Below are 22456 nucleotides of genomic sequence, written 5' to 3'. Positions count from 1 at the left end.
GTGTAGGAGCAGTACATCTTACTGCATGAGTAAACCACTCATGGAAACAGTACGTTCCTTGAACATTGTAGCTATTTAATAGCCTAGGAAGCGCGCTATATTGGAAGTTGCAATTTTTTTTCTGTTCGCAAAATTCAATAACTCGATGCTTTTTCTAAAAGCAAAAAATTATAAATTTCGCAATGATACGTATGCTGCGTCAGTAAGTTAAGTAGGCAGCACATAATTAGGCTAAACCAGAGGAATATCCGCAGGTATTTATACAAATGTACAAAGTATTTAAAATAAATGTTTTCTCAAATGTTTTCAGTGTGGATCCGTAAGGAGTTGCATGTGCGTCCAGCGCTGATTTCCAGCGCTTAATTTTTGTTGAACCTTGATGTAACAAAGACGTAACACTCAGCACTCTATTTTGTTACATAAATTTTTTTTTTTACAATGGAACACTGCATTCTACTATACGTGCCGCTCATGCGCCCCAAAATTTTGGCCCCTCTAAGGAAGTCACTGTTCTCCAAGTTTCGCCCGAAACTTAGATATCGCTACTTCCAATTGACACTCGTGAAACCAGCAGCCACGTCGGCTTGCCGCCTTTACACCGGCCGCAAATTACTTTTAAAAAATGTGGCACGCGCGGGCCGTGTATATGCACTCTGCTGCGCGCGGACAGCCATATGCACGGGCACGGCCGGGCAAGAGACGTCGCGCGCTCTCTGACCCTAGCGCGCACTTGATCACGGGACGTGGACAGCACGCATGAAGCTGCCATCCTTCTCGGCTCACAATCGCACCCTTTCATTCGCAATTAACCCCAGCATGTGGGATGCAACGGAGCACTATAATTTTTGTCACACTTGGACTTTAAACCAAACATCAGGGCGATGGCGAAAATTCGCTTAGGGTGTCCAAAAATTGCTATCGCAATAATACACTATGGAGAAAGGTATTATGTAAATTATCTATGGATATGGGTCGAAACCCCCTAATTTCCCAAACACGCACCCATCCACTGGCACGCTGCACACATGGATCCCGCGCGGCACGCTGCATCATTAAGGCGTATCGTTCTTCGCTAGCTCTATGATCATTTATGCAGTAGTCACTTGGCGAGAAGCTTAATTTCCAACCTATGCGCAAGTGTCGTAGCTGAATTTCGAAAGTACACGGACAATATATATGTTGGCAAAATAATCAGAACTCAGACTCGCCAAAATTATAATTAGCTGCTCACTTGAACTCATAAGAATATACTACTCAGCCGAGCTCACTCGGGCTCAAACTCGCCAAAATACTGCTCAGCTGGTCTCACTCAGACTCATGGGATGATCTCAGGGAGTTGACTCATCAGTGAGTTTGCCAGCGTATGATGTGTGCTGAACCACAAACCTGGCTTTCTTGAATAAAAACAGCTGGTCGCTGCAGCATATGGATGCACATAAGTGTAATTCAGAGAGCGCGGCATTGTAAAGGCTGCCACAGTTACCATGCCATGCTGCAGCTCATTTCAATCATGTCAAATGCAATACCCCTGCCAGCTTTTAGTCAGTCGATCAAATGTGATTGCTATTTATCTCATCACAACACCTCATTTTCCTGCCTAAGGCTTTGGGTGAATTTTCCTTGGCATCCATTTTGTTACTCTAACAGGTTACCAGTTATCTGTTGCCTATACGAAATTTGAAGTTGTGCACATGTCATGTGGACTCCATGCCAAACTCGTAGTACTGCATGCGTTTTTGCAGTTAGGTCTAGAGTTATAGAATCGCATGTGGGAGTTACTTTAGTTAGCAGCTGTAGCTTTGGAACAAACACGTGCATGAGAGTGTGCTTAAGTGTTACCTGTCAATACTGGGAGCACCAAGGCAACTTGTGCAGTAAAGGCATGGGCAGTACGAGCCCACAGATTTTACTAAGTGTGGCTGAGGTGATGCGTCTAGATTTCACTATGAAGAGAGCCAAATGAAAGGTTGCCTATCCATCATACCTATTCTGGAGCCTTTCTAAAACATTAAGCTCAGCGTGTACACTTTATCACAGCATAATTATTACATGTGATATAAAACATTGTATTGTGCAGTTTCTCCAACTCTTCGTGAAGGCATCCATCCATAGATTAAACAGGAATAGGCTCAATGTTGACATATCTCCACAGTAGGATCTCCAGGACCTCGTACTGTCACAATGCATCACAGACATTATTTAAGTGAATTCCAAAAGTGAAGCTCTTCGTTACCATTGGCTAAAATTGTATTTTTATATAGCAAAGTGATCATGCATAAATCTGTATGTCATGACAGAACACTTTGTTTCTCACGGACTTTAGTTTACAATTGTTTTCAAGATCAGGAAAATTGTGCAGTGTGCTAGTTGGTTCAACATACTTAACACTGTTGTGCGGAGTGACGAAGGGACAGGACTTGAGCGAGAAAACAATAGACACCTGAGCACAAACTATCAACTGGTGATTATCACAAGGCAATGATTCTGCTGAAAAGTAGGAACCAAAGGAAAAGACAAGTCGTGGAAGCATACAACCTCAAGGTGGACCCACAGGGCTCATGTGTCAGCCCGCCGTCTATTTCACTCAGCAATAAAGAGATTAGCATAATCACTGACAATAGAGGGTGTAGGTAGACCGGGAAGAGGACTCCTGTGCATGCGTGTAGGCTTTATGTACGCTTCACTTGCAGAAAAATAAACCAGTTCATAGTTTGCGCTCAGGTGTCATGTGTTGTTTTCTCGCTCAAATCCTGACCCTTCATCGCTCTGCGCAACAGTGTTAAGTTTTCAGGTTGTTCACTATGTGATGTAGGAAGGGTAAAATTGATGGGAAATCCCAATATTCTCGGACATATCGCGAAAAATATGGCCCAAGTCAAGTGTCATTTTAGGCTTCACTATATAGGGCAAATAGTAATAGTTTGAATTCTATGGACGCTGGTTGCTTTTTCTGACTTAACCTAGGCAGTGCTCAGCTCTCAGTTGAAAGGAACAGGTAAACAGGAGGACTTCCCACATAAGCAGAAGGTAGCACTCCAGACTTAAGCTTAATATACTGCGTGCTTCCACAGCCCTAGGGGGCTAGTCTGTAAGTGTTGACTAAGTGGACTGTCCATTCCAGTACACGCTGAATGAATAGAGCACGAGAGCCCATGGTGATGATTGCCACTTGCTCTACCAGCTTATAGCTCTACCTAATCAGTGTGTGCTGAAACAGTCCACTTAGTGGATCCTTACAGAATCCTTCCCTAGACTGATGTTTATGTTGGTAGGTTGCAAGTATTGCACTTTCTTTCCTTTGATGTGGGCAGTTCCCACATATGGATGCAATTTAACATATTGTATTCATATTGCCTTTGGTCTATACATATCTAATTCATGCTTATAACCAGGCCTACAAGCTCTTGTCCTGCATATTTATATAGCCTTCTCATTGGAGAATGGAGTCATTTTCCATTATACCCTCAAGCACTTGAAGTAGACACTGCAATAACCCCAAGGGAGGGGGGACAGTAACGCAAAAACCTTACTGGGCTTGTGGTGCTGCTGAAGGATGCACACATACCATTTATGCTAAAATTCCCAGCAGACATTCCAAAGTTTGTACGAGTTCGACTTTAGCTGGCTAAACTGAATGATTCATATTGAAGGCAATTCTTGCAACATTTGGTCAAACTGAATGAAACTGGACAGCACAATTAGCTGTGTTCATCTACCATTTATACGACTGCTGCCCCGAGCATTTTTCCTGTTACTTTGCCTTTCGTTTCTGTACTATCAAGTTCAAGTACACATGTACTTTATCACTGTACAAGTAGAATTGCTTCAAGGCTTTTCCTGGGCATTCAACAGTCACTATTTATTCCTATAAACCTTCCTGCATGTGAAGGCAAAACAAACTTATTAATTCATGCTGGAAGTATAAAAAGACAGGTATTTGCACAGAAAATGTTTATTTTGAGCACCGAGGTTCTTGCTGATGTAGATATGGTGCTGGCTCCCTCCTTGCCCGAAGCATGTGCTTGCTGTACACAGCACCAGATGATGGCTTCCTAGGTCAAAAGATCAAAGTGAAATAAGAGGAATTTTGTTTTAGCCCCGGAAAGAAAAAGCAGGATTGAGACATTAACATGTATAAAAAATACTTGCCTAAAGAAAAATTAATACACAAGCAAATTCACTAAAGAGGTTCACTTTCAAGAGCGAAAGTATGGTTACGATGAAAATTACAAGGAAGCTTCACTGCTCATTGAGGTTTCGGTTCAGTAGTTGTTGAGCCACGAGGGTTAGCATGCTACATCTTGCATATTATGTTTTGTAGAACAATATTGCACTTTGAACAATGTAGTGCCTATTTAAATGAACTGACAAGGAACGCTGAAACTCCAGGCTAGTTTGGTCTGCACAAGATATGATACAGACACTGTACTGCATTCATTTAGTGTTTTTGTCACTGATCTCGTGCACAAAGGTCATTCACACCTATCCTACATGAAATGCAGTTACTTCTTTGAAGCTTCATCTAGTCCTTAAATTTGCTGCATGCTTATGTCTAAGGGAGTTCGTTTGGTTCCTGTTAATGTAGTACATCTAAGCAACTGTTATCAAATGCCCATAGTGTTCCCTTGCATGTACAAAACATTTTTGGCCCTTTCAATGCACAATACTCATTACATTTGACACTTGGGACTCGTGCAAGGCGCCATTTAGTATTATATGCTTGTCCACATCTGATAATACTTTCATAGCTGGGTCATTCCCATGCCAAATGCCTTGGTTATTACTGTGACCATCTCACACTTTTCCTTTAGAATCTTCTTGTCCACTTTTAAGGAAGCACCCCACGACACAATGTCTCCATCCTAGTGGTGCTATGGAGTTAACTTATGTGCTAGTTGTAGCAGATGACGTCAACTGAAGGCCACTGAAGATAAAACTCTCTGCGACAATTCCTTTTACACAAAAAATGCAAACAATACAGAATAGTCAAAATGTAGTTATCTGGCAAGACTGGCTGCATCCATCATCTTTGTTTGGCGCAATTCTGAGGTGGCTCCATGTTACAAGACGCTTGGCGATTATTGCCATGTGACTGTTTGGGACTCTATAAAACACAAGAATTGCCTTACTCCGGCCTTTCTCTTTGTGCAGCGGCCAAGGTTATTATTCGTCCAATCGCACCGTGTCCTGTTCGTGTGTCCATAGACTAAATTCTTCACCACATTGTTTTTGCGGTATTTCGTGAGTGACCCATGAACTCATCTTGGGGTGGGACTTCTTATCTTTGGCGTTTGCTTCTATCTCTTGTCGTCAGCGCCTCACACAACTGGATGATGCCACTGGCAATTCTCTTCCTAACCACGAAGAATGCATTCGTCTCGTCACCTCTTCCGATTACGTTCTTTGGCCACCTAGAGAAAAGATTATAGGTGTCAACTCCTGTAACATTGTGGATGGCGGCGTATTCATTCTACCCTATGACCATACCCTATCTCGAGCAATTCTGATTACCCCTGGCCTTATTCGCTTCTCTGAGGGGTCTGCATTGCTTACTGCAATAAACCAAATCGAACCCCAACTGTTGCCTCGTGGATCAACTGTCACTTGAGCTGTTGACACTCATGTCGTTGCAATTGTCACGAAGACAGCTCAGTGTGTTCTTGCGTCTGTTACCGTGCGCTGAACAAAATCGTGCGCAAAGATGTTCACCCCGTGTCACGGATGGATGATGCACTAGATTCACTCCACGGTGCTGAGTATTTTTCTAGCCTTGACTTTAGACCAGGCTACTGGCAAATACCGATGTCCAAATCCGACAAAGCAAAAACGACATTTGCTACCCCTGATGGGCTCTACGAGTTCAGTGCGATGCCTTTTGGACTCTGCAATGTGCCTGCCACCTTCGAACGCATGATCGATAAGTCTTGTGTGGCTTGAAATGGAAAACCTGTCTGTGCTATCTCGACGACATTGTGTTTTCAACCATGTTCTCACAACATTTGCAACATCTTGATGAAGTCCTCCCCGCAGGGGCGTCTGCGCAAGCAGGCGTTTGGTGTGTTGCGACACCACGGACCCGAGCACACGAGGGTTGGACCCTCCCGCGTGTAGCCGTGCGCGGCTTAGCCGTGTCCGGGGAAAAGGGGATCCTGGGGGTTGAGCCAATGCCGGGTGTTTGGACCTTTACGGCCCCTCGGCGGCGGCAACACACCCCTTTGGCCGCGGCTTCACGTAGACGGCACCCCCGGACTGACCCACCCGGGGGAAATCGGCAGTCGCCTTTTCCTGTCCTCCTCTCCAATCTTCGTCTTTCTCTCTCGCCTTTTTCATCTTTCCTGTCTTCTTCTCTCTTCCATTTACTTCCTTTCTCCACGGCGGCAAGGGTTAACCTTGTGTATGTGCCCTCCCTTGGGTATAATATATTAGGTTATAGTGGCAGTGTACGGTTGGCGCCTGCAGCCTTACCCGTTAAGTCCTGCAGCGTCCCCAAGTTGGGCTCCATGGTGGGTGGCCGCCATTGCTGCTGAAAACATACCAAATTACTATGGGAACACCCGCATTTCCCCGCCTACTTGATCGTCACCCTCAGAAGAGGGGACGCACCGAAGACTTAAGCACTTGTTTCAACCGCACGAAAGAGACCTATCCAAAATACCACGTAGTACACAGTGAGAGCCCTGAAAAACAAGCTAGATTTATCTCTCCATTTACAGTAGCAAAATCTTTGACCGAAGCCTTAGGGGCAGGTTATAAGGTAACGAAAATGGCTAGCGGGGACCTTCTCCTCGAGATCCCTCAGAAACAACAGTACGAAAAGCTTGGCAGTCTCGTGACATTTGGTAACATACCAATATCTATTACACAACACCGAACAATGAACAGCTCACGGGGAGTCGTGTCAGAGGCAGACCTCCTAGACTTGACAGAAGCTGAACTCTTGGAAGGATGGAAAGAACAAAATGTCACTGAAGTAAAACGTATTATAATTAGACGAGACAATAAGGAAATCCCCACAAAGCATCTTATCCTAACATTTGCATCCAGCACACTGCCAGAAACTATCGAAACAGGATACATCAGATTAAATGTTCGACCATATATCCCCAACCCTAGAAGGTGTTTCAAATGTCAGAGGTTCGGCCATGGCTCGCAGAGCTGCCGTGGTCAAATAACTTGTGCAAAATGTGGAGTGCAGGGCCACCCCTCCGACAACTGCAGTGGCACACCTCACTGTGTGAACTGCAGTGGTGACCATCCCGCTTACTCACGCTCCTGTCCAAACTGGAAGAAAGAAAAAGATATAATCACCCTGAAAGTCAAGGAAAATATTTCGTTTAAGGAAGCCCGTAAAAGGTGCTCTCCTTTCCACAACACACCTTATGCTGATGCGGCGCGTCGGGGGGCGGCGTCGCAGCGGCCAATGCCAAGTGCCATGCCCGCGTGCAGCGAGCAGGCACCTTTGGCTTCTGCCCCTAGGGTGGAAGTAGGTAAGCCTACTCCATCCAACCAGCAAACCGGCCAGGCTACCCTTGGGTTGCCGGCCCCACAAAAGTTATCGGCGGCAACTTGCGCTACACGCAGCGATGCCGCAGTACCGATAGTGGCCCCGAAGGTAGGCGCAGCCGAGGCTGCCTCGACCTCCCCGGCTGCTCCCAGCGCTGGCAACAGCCGGCGCAGCCAAATTCCACAGGGAGCCCCATCGACCTCCGGGCAGGTGGGCGCAGGGGTTTTGCCTTCCGAGGTGAGACTCTCCCGAAAAACTTCTCGCTCGCAAGAGCGCGTGTCCGGCGCCTCACAAGAGGCAATGGACACAACACCTATCCTCACGGCGCGCCAAGCGCCTAAGGAGCGGCGAGGTTCCCTCGAACGCTTCAAAAAAAGGCAAAACCCCGGTTACAGGGCCTCGAAAGAGCTCTGTAATCTAATGCATCACTTCCGTTTCCGTACACACAGCACTAATTTACACTAAATATGGATACACAAATCATACAATGGAACGTCAGAGGTCTCCTTAGAAACCTTGACGATGTACAAGAACTCATCCACAAACACAATCCAAAAGTGCTGTGTTTACAGGAAACACACTTAAAACCAAAACACACAAATTTTCTTCGACAACACGTTACTTTTCGCAAAGACCGCGATGATGCTGTCGCATCATCGGGTGGTGTTGCCATTGTAATTCAAAAAAGCATAGCGTGTCAAAGTTTACAGCTACGAACGGCCCTCGAAGCAGTGGCGGTTCGAGTTGTCCTGCTGAACAAACTCATCACTATTTGTTCGCTTTACATACCCCCACATTACAAATTAAAGAAACCTGAATTTCAGTCCTTCATAGATGAATTGCCAGAACCTTATGTTGTTCTTGGCGATTTCAATGCACACAGCACCTTGTGGGGAGACTCTCGTATCGATGCGCGAGGTCGTCTCGTTGAAGAGTTCCTTTTCTCTTCTGGTGCGTGCCTTCTGAATAAGAAGAAACCCACATATTACTGTCTTGCAAACAATACCTTTTCTTCAATTGATCTGAGCATAGTTTCTCCGTCCATACTGCCTGAACTAGAATGGGAAGTTACGAACGATCCTTACGGAAGCGACCACTTCCCCGTACTATTAAGAACACTTAAAGAAGACGAATATCCACCACAGGCTCCTAGGTGGAAGACTGAGACAGCAGACTGGGAGAAATTCCGTAACTTAACTAGTATATCATCGGATGACATGTCCTCGTTAGGAATTGATGCTGCCGTGGAATATTTTACAGCCTTTATAATAGATGCCGCAACTAAATGTATATCACAAGTAAATGGATTGGCATGCAAACGGCGAGTCCCGTGGTGGAACGACGATTGTAGGATCGCTCGTAAGAAACAAAACAAAGCGTGGGGGATGCTACGCGCCTCCCCCACTGCGGAGAATCTTATCAATTTTAAAAAAGTAAAATCCCAAGGCAGGCGAACCCGCCGACAAGCCAGAAGAGAGAGTTGGCAGAAGTTTTTATCTGGTATCAACTCCTATACAGATGAGGCCAAAGTCTGGAACAGGGTTAATAGGATAAAAGGGCGACAAACATATTCACTTCCTTTGGTGAACACACAAGGTGAAACACTGAAAGATCAGGCAGACACACTTGGAGAACACTTTGAGAGCGTGTCGAGTTCAAACCACTATTCGCAGTCATTTTTGAAATACAAACAAATAGAAGAATGTAAGCCAATAATACAAAAATCCAGACAGAATGAACCTTATAACCGGCCGTTCAGTATTGCAGAGTTGAGAGCTGCTTTGACCACATGCAAAAGCTCTGCACCGGGACCTGATAGAGTCATGTACGAAATGATCAGAAATTTACACACTGACACCAAACTTACACTACTCACGCTTTTCAACGCTATTTGGGCTATGGGATGCCTCCCATCCGCATGGAAAGAAGCGATTGTGGTCCCTGTTCTTAAGCAGGGTAAAGACCCCTGCTTGGCGGCAAGCTACCGTCCGATAGCTCTTACCAATTGTCTTTGTAAGGTTTTTGAAAAAATGGTTAACCGCAGACTTGTACATTTCCTTGAACTTAACAATGTCCTCGATCCCTTTCAGTGTGGCTTCAGAGAAGGGAGGTCCACAACCGATCACCTTGTGCGCATTGAGGGAAACATTCGCGACGCCTTTCTACATAAACAATATTTCCTATCCGTATTCCTCGATATGGAGAAGGCGTACGACACTACGTGGCGCTATGGAATCTTGAGAGACTTGTCGGGAATTGGCATCCGTGGCAATATGCTCGTCCTAATAGAAAGCTATTTGTCCAACCGTACATTCCGCGTGAAAGTCGGCAATGTATTGTCGCGGCCTTTTATACAGGAAACTGGTGTACCTCAAGGAGGTGTACTTAGCTGCACGCTCTTCATCGTGAAAATGAACACCCTTCGTGCTTCATTACCGCCAGCCATTTTTTATTCTGTTTACGTAGACGACGTACAGATGGGTTTCAAATCCTGCAACCTTACTGTATGTGAGAGGCAAGTTCAACAGGGCTTGAACAAAGTGTCTAAATGGGCAGAAGAAAACGGATTTAAAGTTAACCCCAACAAAAGTTCTTGTGTGCTTTTCACAAGAAAAAAAGGGCTCATTGCAGAACCCACTATCGAAATGTATGGTCAGCGAATTCCTGTGAAAAAAGAACACAAGTTCTTAGGCATCATACTTGATTCCAAATTAACGTTTATTCCACACATAAAGTACCTCAAGGACAAATGCTTAAAAACAATGAACTTGCTTAAAGTGCTATCCCACACAACATGGGGCAGCGACAGAAAATGTTTAATGAATCTTTACAAGAGCCTCATTCGATCACGGTTGGACTACGGTGCCGTGATCTATCATTCTGCAGCCCCGAGCGCGCTAAAGATGCTAGATCCGGTCCACCATCTAGGAATCCGACTGGCCACTGGAGCTTTCAGAACAAGTCCTATTGAAAGCTTATATGCAGAATCAAATGAGTGGTCACTTCATCTGCAGAGAACATACATCAGCCAAACATATTTTTTGAAAGTCCACTCTAATCCTCAACACCCGTGTTTTAATATCATTAACGATACGACATATGCTACACTATTTAATAATCGTCCTTCCGTAAGACGGCCTTTCTCGCTGCGTGTGAGGGAACTTAGTGACGAAATGCGTGTCCCAATCCTCGAGCTTTGCCCAATGCATCCAGCCAAGCTGCTACCTCCTTGGGAGTGGCAGCTGATACAATGTGATATATCCTTCATGCAAGTTACAAAACATGCTCCAGAGATTGAAATCCAAATGCATTTCCGGGAACTCCAGCACAAATACTCCTGCACGGAGTTCTTCACAGACGCATCGAAGTCACACGACGGGGTGTCCTATGCAGCCGTCGGCCCATCCTTCTCTGAAACCGATGTACTGCATCCGGAAACTAGTATCTTTACGGCTGAGGCTTACGCACTGCTGTCGGTCGCAAAGCATATAAATAAGTCAAAACTCCAGAAATCAGTTATATATACAGACTCCCTTAGTGTTGTGAAGGCCTTGATGTCTTTCTGTAGCCACAAAAATCCGGTAATTAATCAACTCCACTCCGCACTGTGTAAAGCATATATATCAAACCAACATGTGATTATATGCTGGGTACCTGGTCATAGGGGCATTGAGGGAAACGTACTAGCTGACCAAATGGCCACATCCATTTCATTGCATTCAGTTAGTCCTACTGCTTCGGTCCCTGTCACAGACCTGAAGCCTTTCCTAAGAAGAAAACTGCGAAACCACTGGCAACGTATGTGGGACGCAGAAGTAAATAATAAACTGCACGTAATAAAGCCACAGTTAGGTTCTTGGTCCTCCGTAACAAAATCGCGGCGAACAGATGTCCTATTCTGTCGCCTCAGAATAGGACACACATTTGGCACGCATAACTATTTACTCACTGAAAATAATCCTCCAACCTGCGGTAGATGCGGGGAGAGGCTGACCGTCCTCCACGTCCTCCTAGAGTGTCGGGCAGCCGAATCCGAAAGAAGGAAACATTTTTCGCTAGCATACCGGCACCACATCCCCCTACATCCCGTAATGCTACTCGGCCCAGAACCTTTATTTGACACCAACGCAGTCCTAAGTTTCCTAAAAGATGTTGTCCTGCATGTTTTTAGCCCCACATGTTCGTAGCGGGTCCTCTCTTCAGAGGATGCCGCTGCGATAGCTCTTTAGTATAGCACATGCCTCTAGGCCCTTGGGTTTCAAGGGCTCTGGCGAGGCAGCAGTGCTCCAAGTAATTTTACCATCCTATATATTTTTATTTTGCATCATCCTTTTGCGATGGATTTTAATGTTCATAGTATTAGTCATTCGTCATCGCCATAATTTTATAGTACATGGATTTTACGCACTTTATAGCGACTATTTTTAGGCCACTTTACAGCCAAGTCACATCCTCCATAATACATCGTTAACACTACCACTTGTGATGGCGCTCTTTGGCCAAACCTGGCCCTTGCGCCAAAAAACACCACACATCATCATCATGATGAAGTCCTTGCCTGTATTGCAAATGCTGGTTTGCAGCTCAACACACGCACACGCGCGTGTGCGCGCGCACACACACACACACACACACACACACACACACACACACACACACAAATGCAGTTTGGCCAGCAAGGCCATCAAAGTTCTGGGGCACATAGTCTGCAAAGAAGGTATTCGTCCGGACCCCGAGAAGCTTACTGCCATCCTCGAATTTTGTGTCCACTGCGTCAAAAAGACATGCACAGTTTTCTTGGACTTGCTTCTTCCAGCACTGCATATGCAACTTCGCTACACTTACGTCCCCGCTCCATCAACTCCTCCCCAGTAATGCACCCTTTGTTTCGTCCGACGAATGTGAACATGCTTTCCTGCTTTTGCAACATGCCCTGACGTCAGACCCAGTACTGTGCCACTTTGATCCAACCGCGCCCACCATCTTTCACACCGACGCTAGCAGTCAGTCTCGGTGCCATTCTACTACAATGCGACAACACATTCCGCGAACGAGTAATTGCTTAGGCTAGTCGTGCACTAACCAGTGCAGAAAATTACTACACCATAACCAAGCAGGAGTGCTTTGCTGTTGGGCCGTGCAAAAATTTCACCCATGTCTTCATGGCCGCCATTTCACAGTGTTTACCGACCATAACACACTGTGCTGGCTTTCATCGCTAAAGAATTTATCAGGTCACCTGGGTTGCTGTGTGCTTCACCTACAGGAGTACGATTTCAATGTCACCTACAGGGCTGCAAAGAAGCATCAAGACACCAATGCTCTCTCTTGCTACCCTCTGCCGAATCATGACGATTCACCATAACCTCTCCGCGATTGTGTACGTCCCGAGTCCTCTTCATCGGCTTTACCCATTGTAGCCCTCGAATGGCTAAGACACAACAGCCCATCTGTCCTTGTGTCCCACTAACGCATCGACCCATACTGCTGAACTATTCTCCAACGCATGGAAGATTCTTCGTCACCGCCAAACGCCTGACTTCGTCGACAACTTAATCAATTCAAGCTGCACAATGGGGTTTTACATCGCAACATTTATCACATCGATGGCAACAAATGGGTCCCGGTCATACCATGTTCTCTGCAATGTGAGGTGCTTGAAGCCTTTCACGATCATGCGACGACTGGTCCTCTAGGCTACCACAAGACTTACAACAGAATATGAAGTTGCTGCTCCTGGCCTGGCCCATCTTCAGCCGTTGCGAAGTATGTTGCACCCTGCGTTCATTGTCAAAGCAAACCCAACAGCTCCTTCTGGCTCTTTACAACCTCTGCCTTGTCCCGCTTCGCCTTTTGAAGTAGTTGGAATAGACTTGTACGGTCCTCTTCCCATGACCTCACATGGAAATCGTTGGATTGCAACGGCCATAGACCATCCAACACGCTATGCGGAGACAGCATCTCTACCATCCTGGACTGCTGCTGAAGTCGCTGATTTCTTTCTACACAACATTATCTTACACCGCAGCGCTCCGCGCGTTCTCCTCAGTGACCGCAGCAGTCTTCGTCTCTTCTATCCTTACCGAAGTTCTGTGCGCCTCTAACACAATTCGCAAGACGACTTCCAGTTACCATCCGCAGACCAACAGCTTGATGATTGCGATGTACAGTGACGTGCAATATGAATTGCAACACCGGTGCCCGTGGTCGAAGGGGTTCCAAGGCTGTACGGCTGTGCAGACACATGGTAAGTTCCAGACCGAAACACAGCTTCAATTAGTGGTGTCTATTAAACTGCTATTTCGAATGTCAGAGCTGCTGCACAGCCGTGGAGCCCCTTCAACAACGAACAAGAGTGTTGCAAGTCATATTGCATGCGACTATACATCTACCCTGGCCACACGAACGGGGATGCAATCCTGTCGTTCATGACATTCGCCTATAACATGGCTACGCAACGTACCACTGGATTTTAACATTTTTTCTTCATCTATGGCTGTTCACCAAGTTTCATTCTTAATGTATCATTCCTTTCGACTCCTGTACCCCCATCAGTTCCTTTCTTGGAACAGTTTGTGTCTCGCCTCGCAGAGTGCAGATGCCTCGCCCCGCTTAACACAGACGTCTCCCAGGACGCTCGCAAGTTTCGTTACGACTCGACCCACTGTGCTGTAACTTTTTCTCCTGGTGACAAAGTTCTTTGGACTCCTGTGTGCGTTCCTGGCTTATGCAAAAAATTTTGCAACACTTCTTGAATGCCCACACCACCGTATCGTCGGGCAGCGAGCACAACCTGCGACACCCATGTGGCCACAGTGACGAGAGGCGGCCTGCGCAGCTGGCCGGTTGGGGTCATCAGGTTGTCGCCGGCCATCCACTGATTATATTGTTCACGGACACGGTCTCTAACAGGCTTGTTGAGCACGACGTCCAGTGGCTGAAGTGTTGACGTCATGCCTCCCGGAATGACGGCGAGTTCCGTCCTCCCGTCGCGGAGTGCCAGCTTCAATCCTGCGGTCAAGTGCCCGCGAAAGGCATCCAAGACGAGCATGCTCGGACACCGCAAGAGTGCCCCTGGTTGCCGATTCCAGACGGTCTTAATCCAATTGAGCATGAGGGCCTCGTCCATATAGCCCTTTTCATTCACGCGAACGACATCCCGTGGGAAAGCCTCTTTCGGCAGCGTCTTCCTCTTGAATATTATGTATGGGGGCAGCTTTCTGCCATCTGCAGTACACGCGAGCATCACGGTGAATGCTCGTTCCCCGTAGAAAGAAGCTCGACTTCTTTTGTGCCGCGTTCGCACACTGTGGTGAGCGACGGCATGTCGAACCACACCGGCATTTCATCAGCGTTGCCGATCTGTACCAACATGTAGCCATGCTGCTGCCGGAGACGGATAACATAGCGCTGGAATTCGACCAACTTGTCCTCGTATGCCTCTGGCTGCTTCTGCCAGATTGATTTGCGGTGTCGAAGTGCGAATCCCTTGCGTTGCATGAAGCGACGAACCCAATAAATGGAGCCCTTGAATTGTTCCTTGGGCAGTCCGGATTCTCGGGCGATCTCAATAGCTTTGATGCAGATGAGTTCTGCTGCGACTGGCAAAGATCTGGCACGATGCTCGCGGACAAAATCCGCCACCCTGTCTTTGAGCTCCGGGTGCACTGCGCCATAGAATAAAGAACTTCGTCAGAATAAAGAACCGCGCAGCGCCCGCGAGTTGGGCCGCGTCGGTCACCAAGGGGGCGATAACAATGTGGATGCCGAAAGGTCTGCGCTCCTACATGCTGCCAGACGACTATTCATGCTGTGCCAAGGGCCGGTATGTAAGTCAAGGGGTGAACTTTTAGTAATATTTTTGGGAAAAAACCTCAACCTATATTCCGCACTATACGGTACTCGCACTGCTGGAGACATGCCGTGGCCGAGAACCTACGGCTTCCCGACTACTCGGGTGCCACCACCTGTGCCACACGCAGTTGCACTGCGGCACCCTGCCTAGATGGAGTCCAAAGCCAGGAAAGCCACGCACGGCAATCTATGTCCGCAGCACCCTGGCGCGTGCTGTTCTACCTGTTGCTGACATCGCCGGTGGCCCCTTGGAGTCATGCGCCATTGTGGTACGCCTTGGCAGCCAGGACACGGCTGTGGCGAGCATCTGCATCCGTCCAGGAAAGCCGTGGGATCCCTTCAGCCTCATCCAGCTGGCTGTTCGCCTTGGTGGGCATGCAGTCCTGTGCAGTGACTTCAACGCACACCACACGGATTGGGGAAGCCGCAGCTGCACCCGCTGAGGCAAAGGCCTCACAGATGGCATCAGCTGAGCTGGCCTGCTGACCTTGGAACACCAGGGAGCCCACCTACGTATACCGCAGAGCTCGCACGGCCATTGACCTCTCCCTCAACACTGAGCAGTGCTCCTACTCCTGGGCCACAACTTCGGACAGATGGGGGTCTGACCACTTCCCTATTGTGATCAGCCCCAGGTCTGGGAGAAGGCCTAGGTCAAGAACTTACGTCACAGACTGGTCCCTATTCCGGAAGCACTGCAGCAAGTTGGACGATGGCCGTGACTTCCTGAGCGCCATCGCGGATTGTGCTCAGGCTGCCACCGTTCAGTGCTCTACCCAACCAGATACCCCCGCTCCGGACCTCCACCTGCTCAACATTCGTGCCTCCAGGTGCCGTATGGAGCGTGGAGCAATCCGGACGGGCAAGGTAGAGCATTGGACCGAGTACAGACGTGCAGATGCCCGCTGCAGACGCCAAGCCCGGCGCAGGAGGAGCCTCTGCTCTGCCATCGAGGGCAGGTCCAGGGGACCCCTGGCTTGGAGACTGCTCAAATCCCTCACCAGCAGGAGAGGAAGCCTACAACCTGTCCTCGCCGTGGCCATCACGCTGAGCATCAGCGAAGAGGCCCTTGCGGAGCTCCTCGCCAACCAGTTTGCGCTGGCTGTACCACGCACTGCAGCCATCCTGAAGGTAGGGCAGCCTTCCGTCAGCCTGCCTAGCTGCCTGCACAACCACCACACAGGGTCTTCGCTTCTGTAAATGGCCTGTCATCCAGTCTTGGGAGCCTGGCCTCACAGTTCATTGGCCCAGAAAGCAGTCCGAGCGCTTTTTCGCTGCCTGAGGGCAACAGACTTGAGTGCCCGACTATAGACATCCTACACTTAAGTTCTCTCTCTTCCTCTTTCACTCCCCATTCCCCTCCCCATGTGTAGGGTAGCAAACTGGACTCAGCCTGGTTAACCTCCCTGCCTTTCCGTCTTCCCTTCTCTCTCACCACCCAGGGTGGCCATCGAGCCAGGTTATGGCTATCTACCAGGACCCGCTGACGCTGCACGAGCTCCAAGCATCGCAGTGCACCAGGAGCCCAGTGCACCAGGAACCCAAATGCTTCGCAACCTGGCCGCCAGCGAGCAGCTGCACCTGCTTGACTGCTTAAACATCTGGCAGTCAGGGCAGGTGCCGGAGTCATTGCGCACAGCCTACGTGGCCCCCATCCTGAAGGCCGGCTGAAAAACGTGAGCTCCTATCGACCAGTCTCACTCACCTCTGCTGCTTGCAAGCTGATGGAGGCCATTGCTTTCTGGCCGATGAGCAGATAGGCTTCCGGCGGAGCTGATGCAGTGCGGACTCCATCGTGGACGTGGCCTCCACGCTGGAAGAGGCCAAGGCCTGCGGTGACGCCGTGCTCCTGGTGCTTATCGGCATGAAGGGGGCCTTTGACGGCCTGCCCTATCCAGTCGTTCAGCAGGCCCTGGACCTATTTGGTAGAGGACGTCCCACAAGGATCAGTGGTGAGCCCTTTCCTGTTCAACCTGGCTTGACTGCCTGCTGTCCTGCAGACTGACCCCCACAACCACGTGAATACCTCCATCAACGCGGACCACATCGCCCTATGTGTGCGAAATCCACCACACAGCCACAGCAGTGCGCGCTCGGCTCTGCAAAGAGCCCTAGACACCGCCGCTGCTTACCTGAGCTGCATTGGCCTTGCCATCTCGGCAAGGAAGACGGAGGCCATGCTGCTCCACCCAAGAGCAACCGCCCGCTGCACAGCTGCAACTGGAAGGCGACCTTGAAGCCCGGCAGTGACGTACCCGGGGCTACACGTTCATCACCGGCTGACCTGGCTGCCTGCTGTCAAGACCCTGCATGTCCAGGGCCTTCCGTTCCACAAGGCAGTCTCCCAGCTTGTTGCCCGAGGACAGAGCTGCACCACTAGGTGGGCTCTGCGGCTGTACCATGCAGTAGCCACCTCACGCCTGCGGTACGTCCTCCCACTCGTGGCACTACCACGTGCCCGTCTCAAGAAGCTGGAGCTGCAGCATAGGGCCGAGATTAGGTTCTGCCTGGGCGCTCCCTGCAGCTCTGAAATCGCTGCAACCTTGGCCGAGGCAGGAGCATGGTCCCCATCACTCCTGTCACAGCCCACATTCTACAATCAGCCACAGCTGTGCACATCGCTGAATGACACTGCGTTCAGGAATATCGGTCACATACCGACCGCACACACAACCCCCATCACATCTGCACTGAGCATTACGCTGCGGAGAAAGCTTATCAGTGAATGGCTACTGACAGCGCAGCGAAGTTTTGGTTCTAAAGCAATTTTTCCCGACCGTGCAATGAAGCCGCAATGCGAGACCGCAACGAGGCCGCAATTTGGTGACTTTATTCACTACCGCCCTTAGCCGGCAGATCTGAACCATGCATCAGGAATGTGCATTTCCATTGGGGAACAATAGAAACTCTTATTTAGGCTAAACAAGCGCGCGTACGTACGTACTTACATGCCGCACTCGGGACATCTGCCATTCAAATATTCTGCCATGTAGCAGCACCGTAACCAAGTAATGTTACTGTTACGTGCTTCTGACAAAGACTATAACTCTGAAGGAGCGCAGTTCCGTGTAATATACGTTCTCTGCATTAGGACACTGTAGCACTGGCTGGCCGGTGTGGCGGTCCCTGCAATGCATCACAAAAGCTCGTGAGGAACCTGGCTATAAAGTATCATCACAGAACACCTATATATGGCATCATGCAGTCGAAAGATTAGCTACGCGTAGTAGATGCACATCAAACTCAAAGACGAAGTATACTTACGAGAAGCAAAAGCCCGAAAAATAAGCGATCCACCGCTTCGTGCACTCCGAGCCTGCCATCATGCCGCCAAAAAGGCCAGATGTGACATCATGGACGTAAAAAAACAAAGACCGGATGTGGCGTCCCGGACGTGACGTTTGCGTGAACCTAACGCTTGCGCTGCGTTCACCGGGTGAACGCAGACACTTTCCTTCTGGCTACCCGCGGGCTGCCAGAGCCAGCCAGAGCGTCTTCGTTTTTCTCGGGTTGCTCCGCCCACCGCGCTACGCACTTCCGCCGGGCGTTCGTTTTGCTCGCGCTGGACGGTTCTGGCTACCCGCGGGCTGCCAGAAATGCAAGAACCACGAATGACGTAACCGTTTTTATGCGAAGCATATTACGAGGGCTCAACCCAGCTCCTCAGGCGCGGCGGTGACCATGAAATCACGTGACACCGTGACGTCACGACAGAGGAGAAGTGGCTTTGGCTCAACTCTTGCAAGACGGGCTGGGTGGGAATCGAACCAGGGTCTCCGGAGTGTGGGACGGAGACGCTACCACTGCTACCACTGAGCCACGAGTACAACGCTTCAAAGCGGTACAAAAGCGCCTCTAGTGAATGCGGTGTTGCCTTAGAAACGCGCTGTTTCTAAGGCGTGCGTCTCTTGCTCAGGCGCACATTTCGTTGCCGCGCCGAACGCTGCTTTGCTCGACGCTCACCGCGTCCAATGCGGGACGCGTAGTCGCTGCCCTGTAGCCCATTGTCTTACACCCCTTGGCGGGTCGACGGGAACGCTGTCGCGTTCCACTCTTGAAGGCGAAGAAGTAATGCATGAGTTGTTTCTTCGTCTAGCCGAACCAAATATAGCCAAGCAACAGCAGTTCACCAGGCTAAACAGTGGTTCAACAACTAAAATAAAGGCTAGTATGCTTCGCATCCTGGGCTTAACCTTACCTAAGCCACAGCCATTTTCTTTGCTCTAGTGCCCTCTAAATCATGCTGTTGCCCGTTTCCTTTTTTTCAGCATTTTTGGTCATTATGAAAATGCTCTAAGCGCAGAAAGTAGCCCAAATAACCAGTCATTTTATGGCATAAGTTCATTTTTACAAAAACTTTGTATGTTGTGCGTTAATTTTCTCTTATATGCGGTAATTTCGGCCCTAAGACATGCAATAATTAACACTGTAGTGCATATTATGGATATAAAGATGTTATATGAACACTATAAATATGGTATGTTGAAATGCAGCCAGAACATGAAACATGGTTATTATGTCTAGTCTATTTAGCCTTTTATTTTCCACTAACCGCCAGTTTAACAAGAGTACATGCTCCATGCAGCTTTCTGTTTGCTGGGTGTTTTGTTTGGACATGGAAGCTGTAGCTCTATTGTGTTAAAACACTGGACTGTTTCACAAATGTGCTCCTACTTTCAAACCTTTTGAACAAGTTCTCAGTATTGGTCTTCTGTAAATAGTTGCCAGATGTAGATTTGAAGGAAAGGCTGTGTCTGCCACTAATTTGAGAATGAATACTGTACATTGCAGGACCTCTTTCTCCTTGGTGACTGCACTTGCAAACCTGCAGGAAAGCATAAAAGATTGCCACCAGGAACTGCGCGATGTAAATGAGCGTGCACGAGCTCATGTTGCAGATGTGTTGGAAAACATTAACGTCGCTGCAAACTCCGTGTAAGTAGCTGCTTCAGTTTCTATTCACAGGTTCATAAATTATGTTTTGGAAAAACTTGTGCTTGGTGTAGCAGGTGTAGCAAGTCCTACATAGGGCAGAGGAGCCATTGCTTGTATGACCAAGCCAGGGAACACAGTTTAAAGTTAAATAAAGACGGCTTGGCATACTTGCCTGTACACTGCAACGACTGCTCTTGTGAGCCACATTTCCAGATTAAGTTTTACGTAGGTGTCAGACTGCAGGCAAACTAATGGATGCATATGACATAATGGAGACGGGTTCACACTGTGTCAGTGACACTTTTAAGTTGTATGATACGGAGATAAGTTTCTTTGACAAGTCGGTTCCCTGTTAGGGTATTGGGACATGTCAGCTCATCAGTGCATTTGTGCATGTGAAATCTTTGTGCATATGAGTGCATGCCTGTGCTAAATAGAATAGTTTGGAGCTACTGGCTGTATCATTTTTGTTCCTTCCCCTGTTCTCGTTTTTCTTTAGCAGTAAACATGTCATGCTGGTTCACGAAATATCTGTGTACATTCTTCAATGGTTAGCTGTTAGACTCAGAGGTGACTACCATCAGGGCAAACCTGGCATTTTTAGAGTATGTTTGTTCTGGAACATTTAGGGAATTTGCACCTTAGTTGCTTCGAATGAGGGAAATTGGCATACATACAGTGGTCATATTGGTAAAGCTAGTGGCATTTCAAAAGGAAGCTATGTTTTCATTTAAACCTACGCAATCTGCAAATAATGGTGTGCCTTGCCAATTTTATGTGTGTGAGCCAGTTTCTTAGATCTCGTAACTTTTGTAACCGCCCTGCTAAAATCCTCGTTAGGGATTGCAGTATTTATAAATAAGTAAATAATATTTGTGGTGTATCCATCAAACAAGTGATAGTACTAGACCTAACTTTGTGTCAAACTATGCTGGGTGCGATTGAGACACTCGTCTTTATACATAGCTAATTTTCTGTTTCCTTCTCCAGGTGTTTCCGTTTCACCACAGTGCTCAACGTCCCTATAATGTGATCAAACATGTCTATTTTGCTGCTTGCTCTTGTTGGCAGTTTGTGCTAATGCTCAAGGCTCTCAAACTTAGTATTTAACTTGTGCAAGAAGTCCAAGTTGCTGCTTCTTTTCTCAACTCCCAGAGAGTGTGTTTGCCGTGCCAAAAACGCCTGGACGAAAACAAAAGGCTCGCATCAGTGCAAAGAAGTCATTTTCTACTGCGTGAGTTGCCAACCACCTTCCACACTCTTGAAATTTCTTTGTGGGGGTGTTTTTAGATAAGATCAACCAAACATCCACAGCTGACACTTCCCCGCAGGGGCGTCTGCGTCAGCAGGCGTTTGGTGTGTTGCGACACCACGTACCCGAGCACACGAGGGTTGGACCCTCCCGCGTGTAGCCGTGCGCGGCTTAGCCGTGTCCGGGGAAGAGGGGATCCTGGAGGTTGAGCCAATGCCGGGTGTTTGGACCTTTACGGCCGCCCGGCGGCGGCAACACACCTCTTTGGCCTCGGCTTCACAAAGACGGCACCCCCGGACTGACCCACCCGGGGGAAATCGGTAGTTGCCTTTTCCTGTCCCCCTCTCCACTCTTCGTCTTTTTCTCTCACTTTGAATCTTTCCTGTCTTCTACTCACTTCAATTTTCTTCTCATTTTCCAGGCAGCAAGGGTTAACCGTGTGTATCTACCCAGCCTTGGGTACATATATTAGGTTATAGCGGCGTTGTATAGCTGACGTCTACAGGTATGTTCCTAACCTCGTAGCGTCCCCTTGTTGGGCTCGGTGGTGGGTGGCTACCATCGCCGCTGAATATTCTAAGAATACATGGCAAATGCATTCCCCTCACTTGCAGATCGTCCTTACAAAAGAGGGCGCACTGAAGCAATCTTCGATTTCACTTTGAAAACCAATGCAGAAACGTTCCCACGCTACCATGTGATCCACAGTGAAGGATCTCTGCCAATGAGAAAAGTATCCCCATTCCTAATAGCAAAATGCCTAATCGAAAAAATCGGAAAACAATACAAAGCTTCAAAGATGTCAAGTGGGGACCTCCTCCTTGAACTCAAAACCAAAGATCAAGTTGAAAAGCTTGCTGATCTCACCTGTGTCGGAGACATCAAAGTCACAATTTCAGCACACCGTTCGC

General features: G+C 48.2%; 2 protein-coding genes and 1 long non-coding RNA gene across 4 annotated transcripts in view; 2 read left to right on the top strand and 1 right to left on the bottom strand.

Annotated features, from left to right (window-relative positions):
• The window catches only part of LOC139051258 (inner centromere protein-like), a 100042-nt gene that overhangs the window by 8705 nt on the left and 68881 nt on the right, over positions 1 to 22456 (top strand). Inside the window, exons 3-4 of one of the 2 annotated variants that reach the window (XM_070528262.1) lie at positions 20150 to 20293; positions 21449 to 21527. Coding sequence is in view for 1 of the 2 variants with exons in the window: in XM_070528261.1 (XP_070384362.1) it covers positions 20150 to 20293 (144 nt within the window). In the remaining variant the exon portion in view is untranslated. The remainder of the gene's footprint in view (positions 1 to 20149; positions 20294 to 21448; positions 21528 to 22456) is intronic. The other variant, XM_070528261.1, reaches the window with a different exon arrangement.
• Positions 3940 to 18662, bottom strand: LOC139051262 (uncharacterized). The gene is made up of 3 exons (XR_011509291.1): positions 18623 to 18662; positions 17491 to 18484; positions 3940 to 4052 (listed from the first exon to the last, which is right to left on the bottom strand). It is a non-coding gene; the product is annotated as an uncharacterized lncRNA (long non-coding RNA).
• Positions 15845 to 17276, top strand: LOC139051261 (uncharacterized). The gene is made up of 2 exons (XM_070528267.1): positions 15845 to 17034; positions 17115 to 17276. Exon 1 carries the CDS (start codon positions 16196 to 16198, stop codon positions 16556 to 16558), a length of 363 nt encoding a protein of 120 aa, XP_070384368.1. The 5' UTR covers positions 15845 to 16195; the 3' UTR covers positions 16559 to 17034; positions 17115 to 17276.

Source organism: Dermacentor albipictus, unplaced genomic scaffold (genome assembly GCF_038994185.2).
Source record: "Dermacentor albipictus isolate Rhodes 1998 colony unplaced genomic scaffold, USDA_Dalb.pri_finalv2 scaffold_11, whole genome shotgun sequence".
Taxonomy (NCBI): domain Eukaryota; kingdom Metazoa; phylum Arthropoda; class Arachnida; order Ixodida; family Ixodidae; genus Dermacentor; species Dermacentor albipictus.
The sequence above is the reverse complement of the archived record's forward strand: the minus strand, read 5'-3'. Positions and strand labels throughout refer to the sequence as shown.

Coding starts and splice junctions, on each gene's coding strand:
- LOC139051261 (XM_070528267.1), top strand. CDS start 16,196: ATGGAGCGTGGAGCAATCCGGACGGGCAAGGTAGAGCATTGGACCGAG.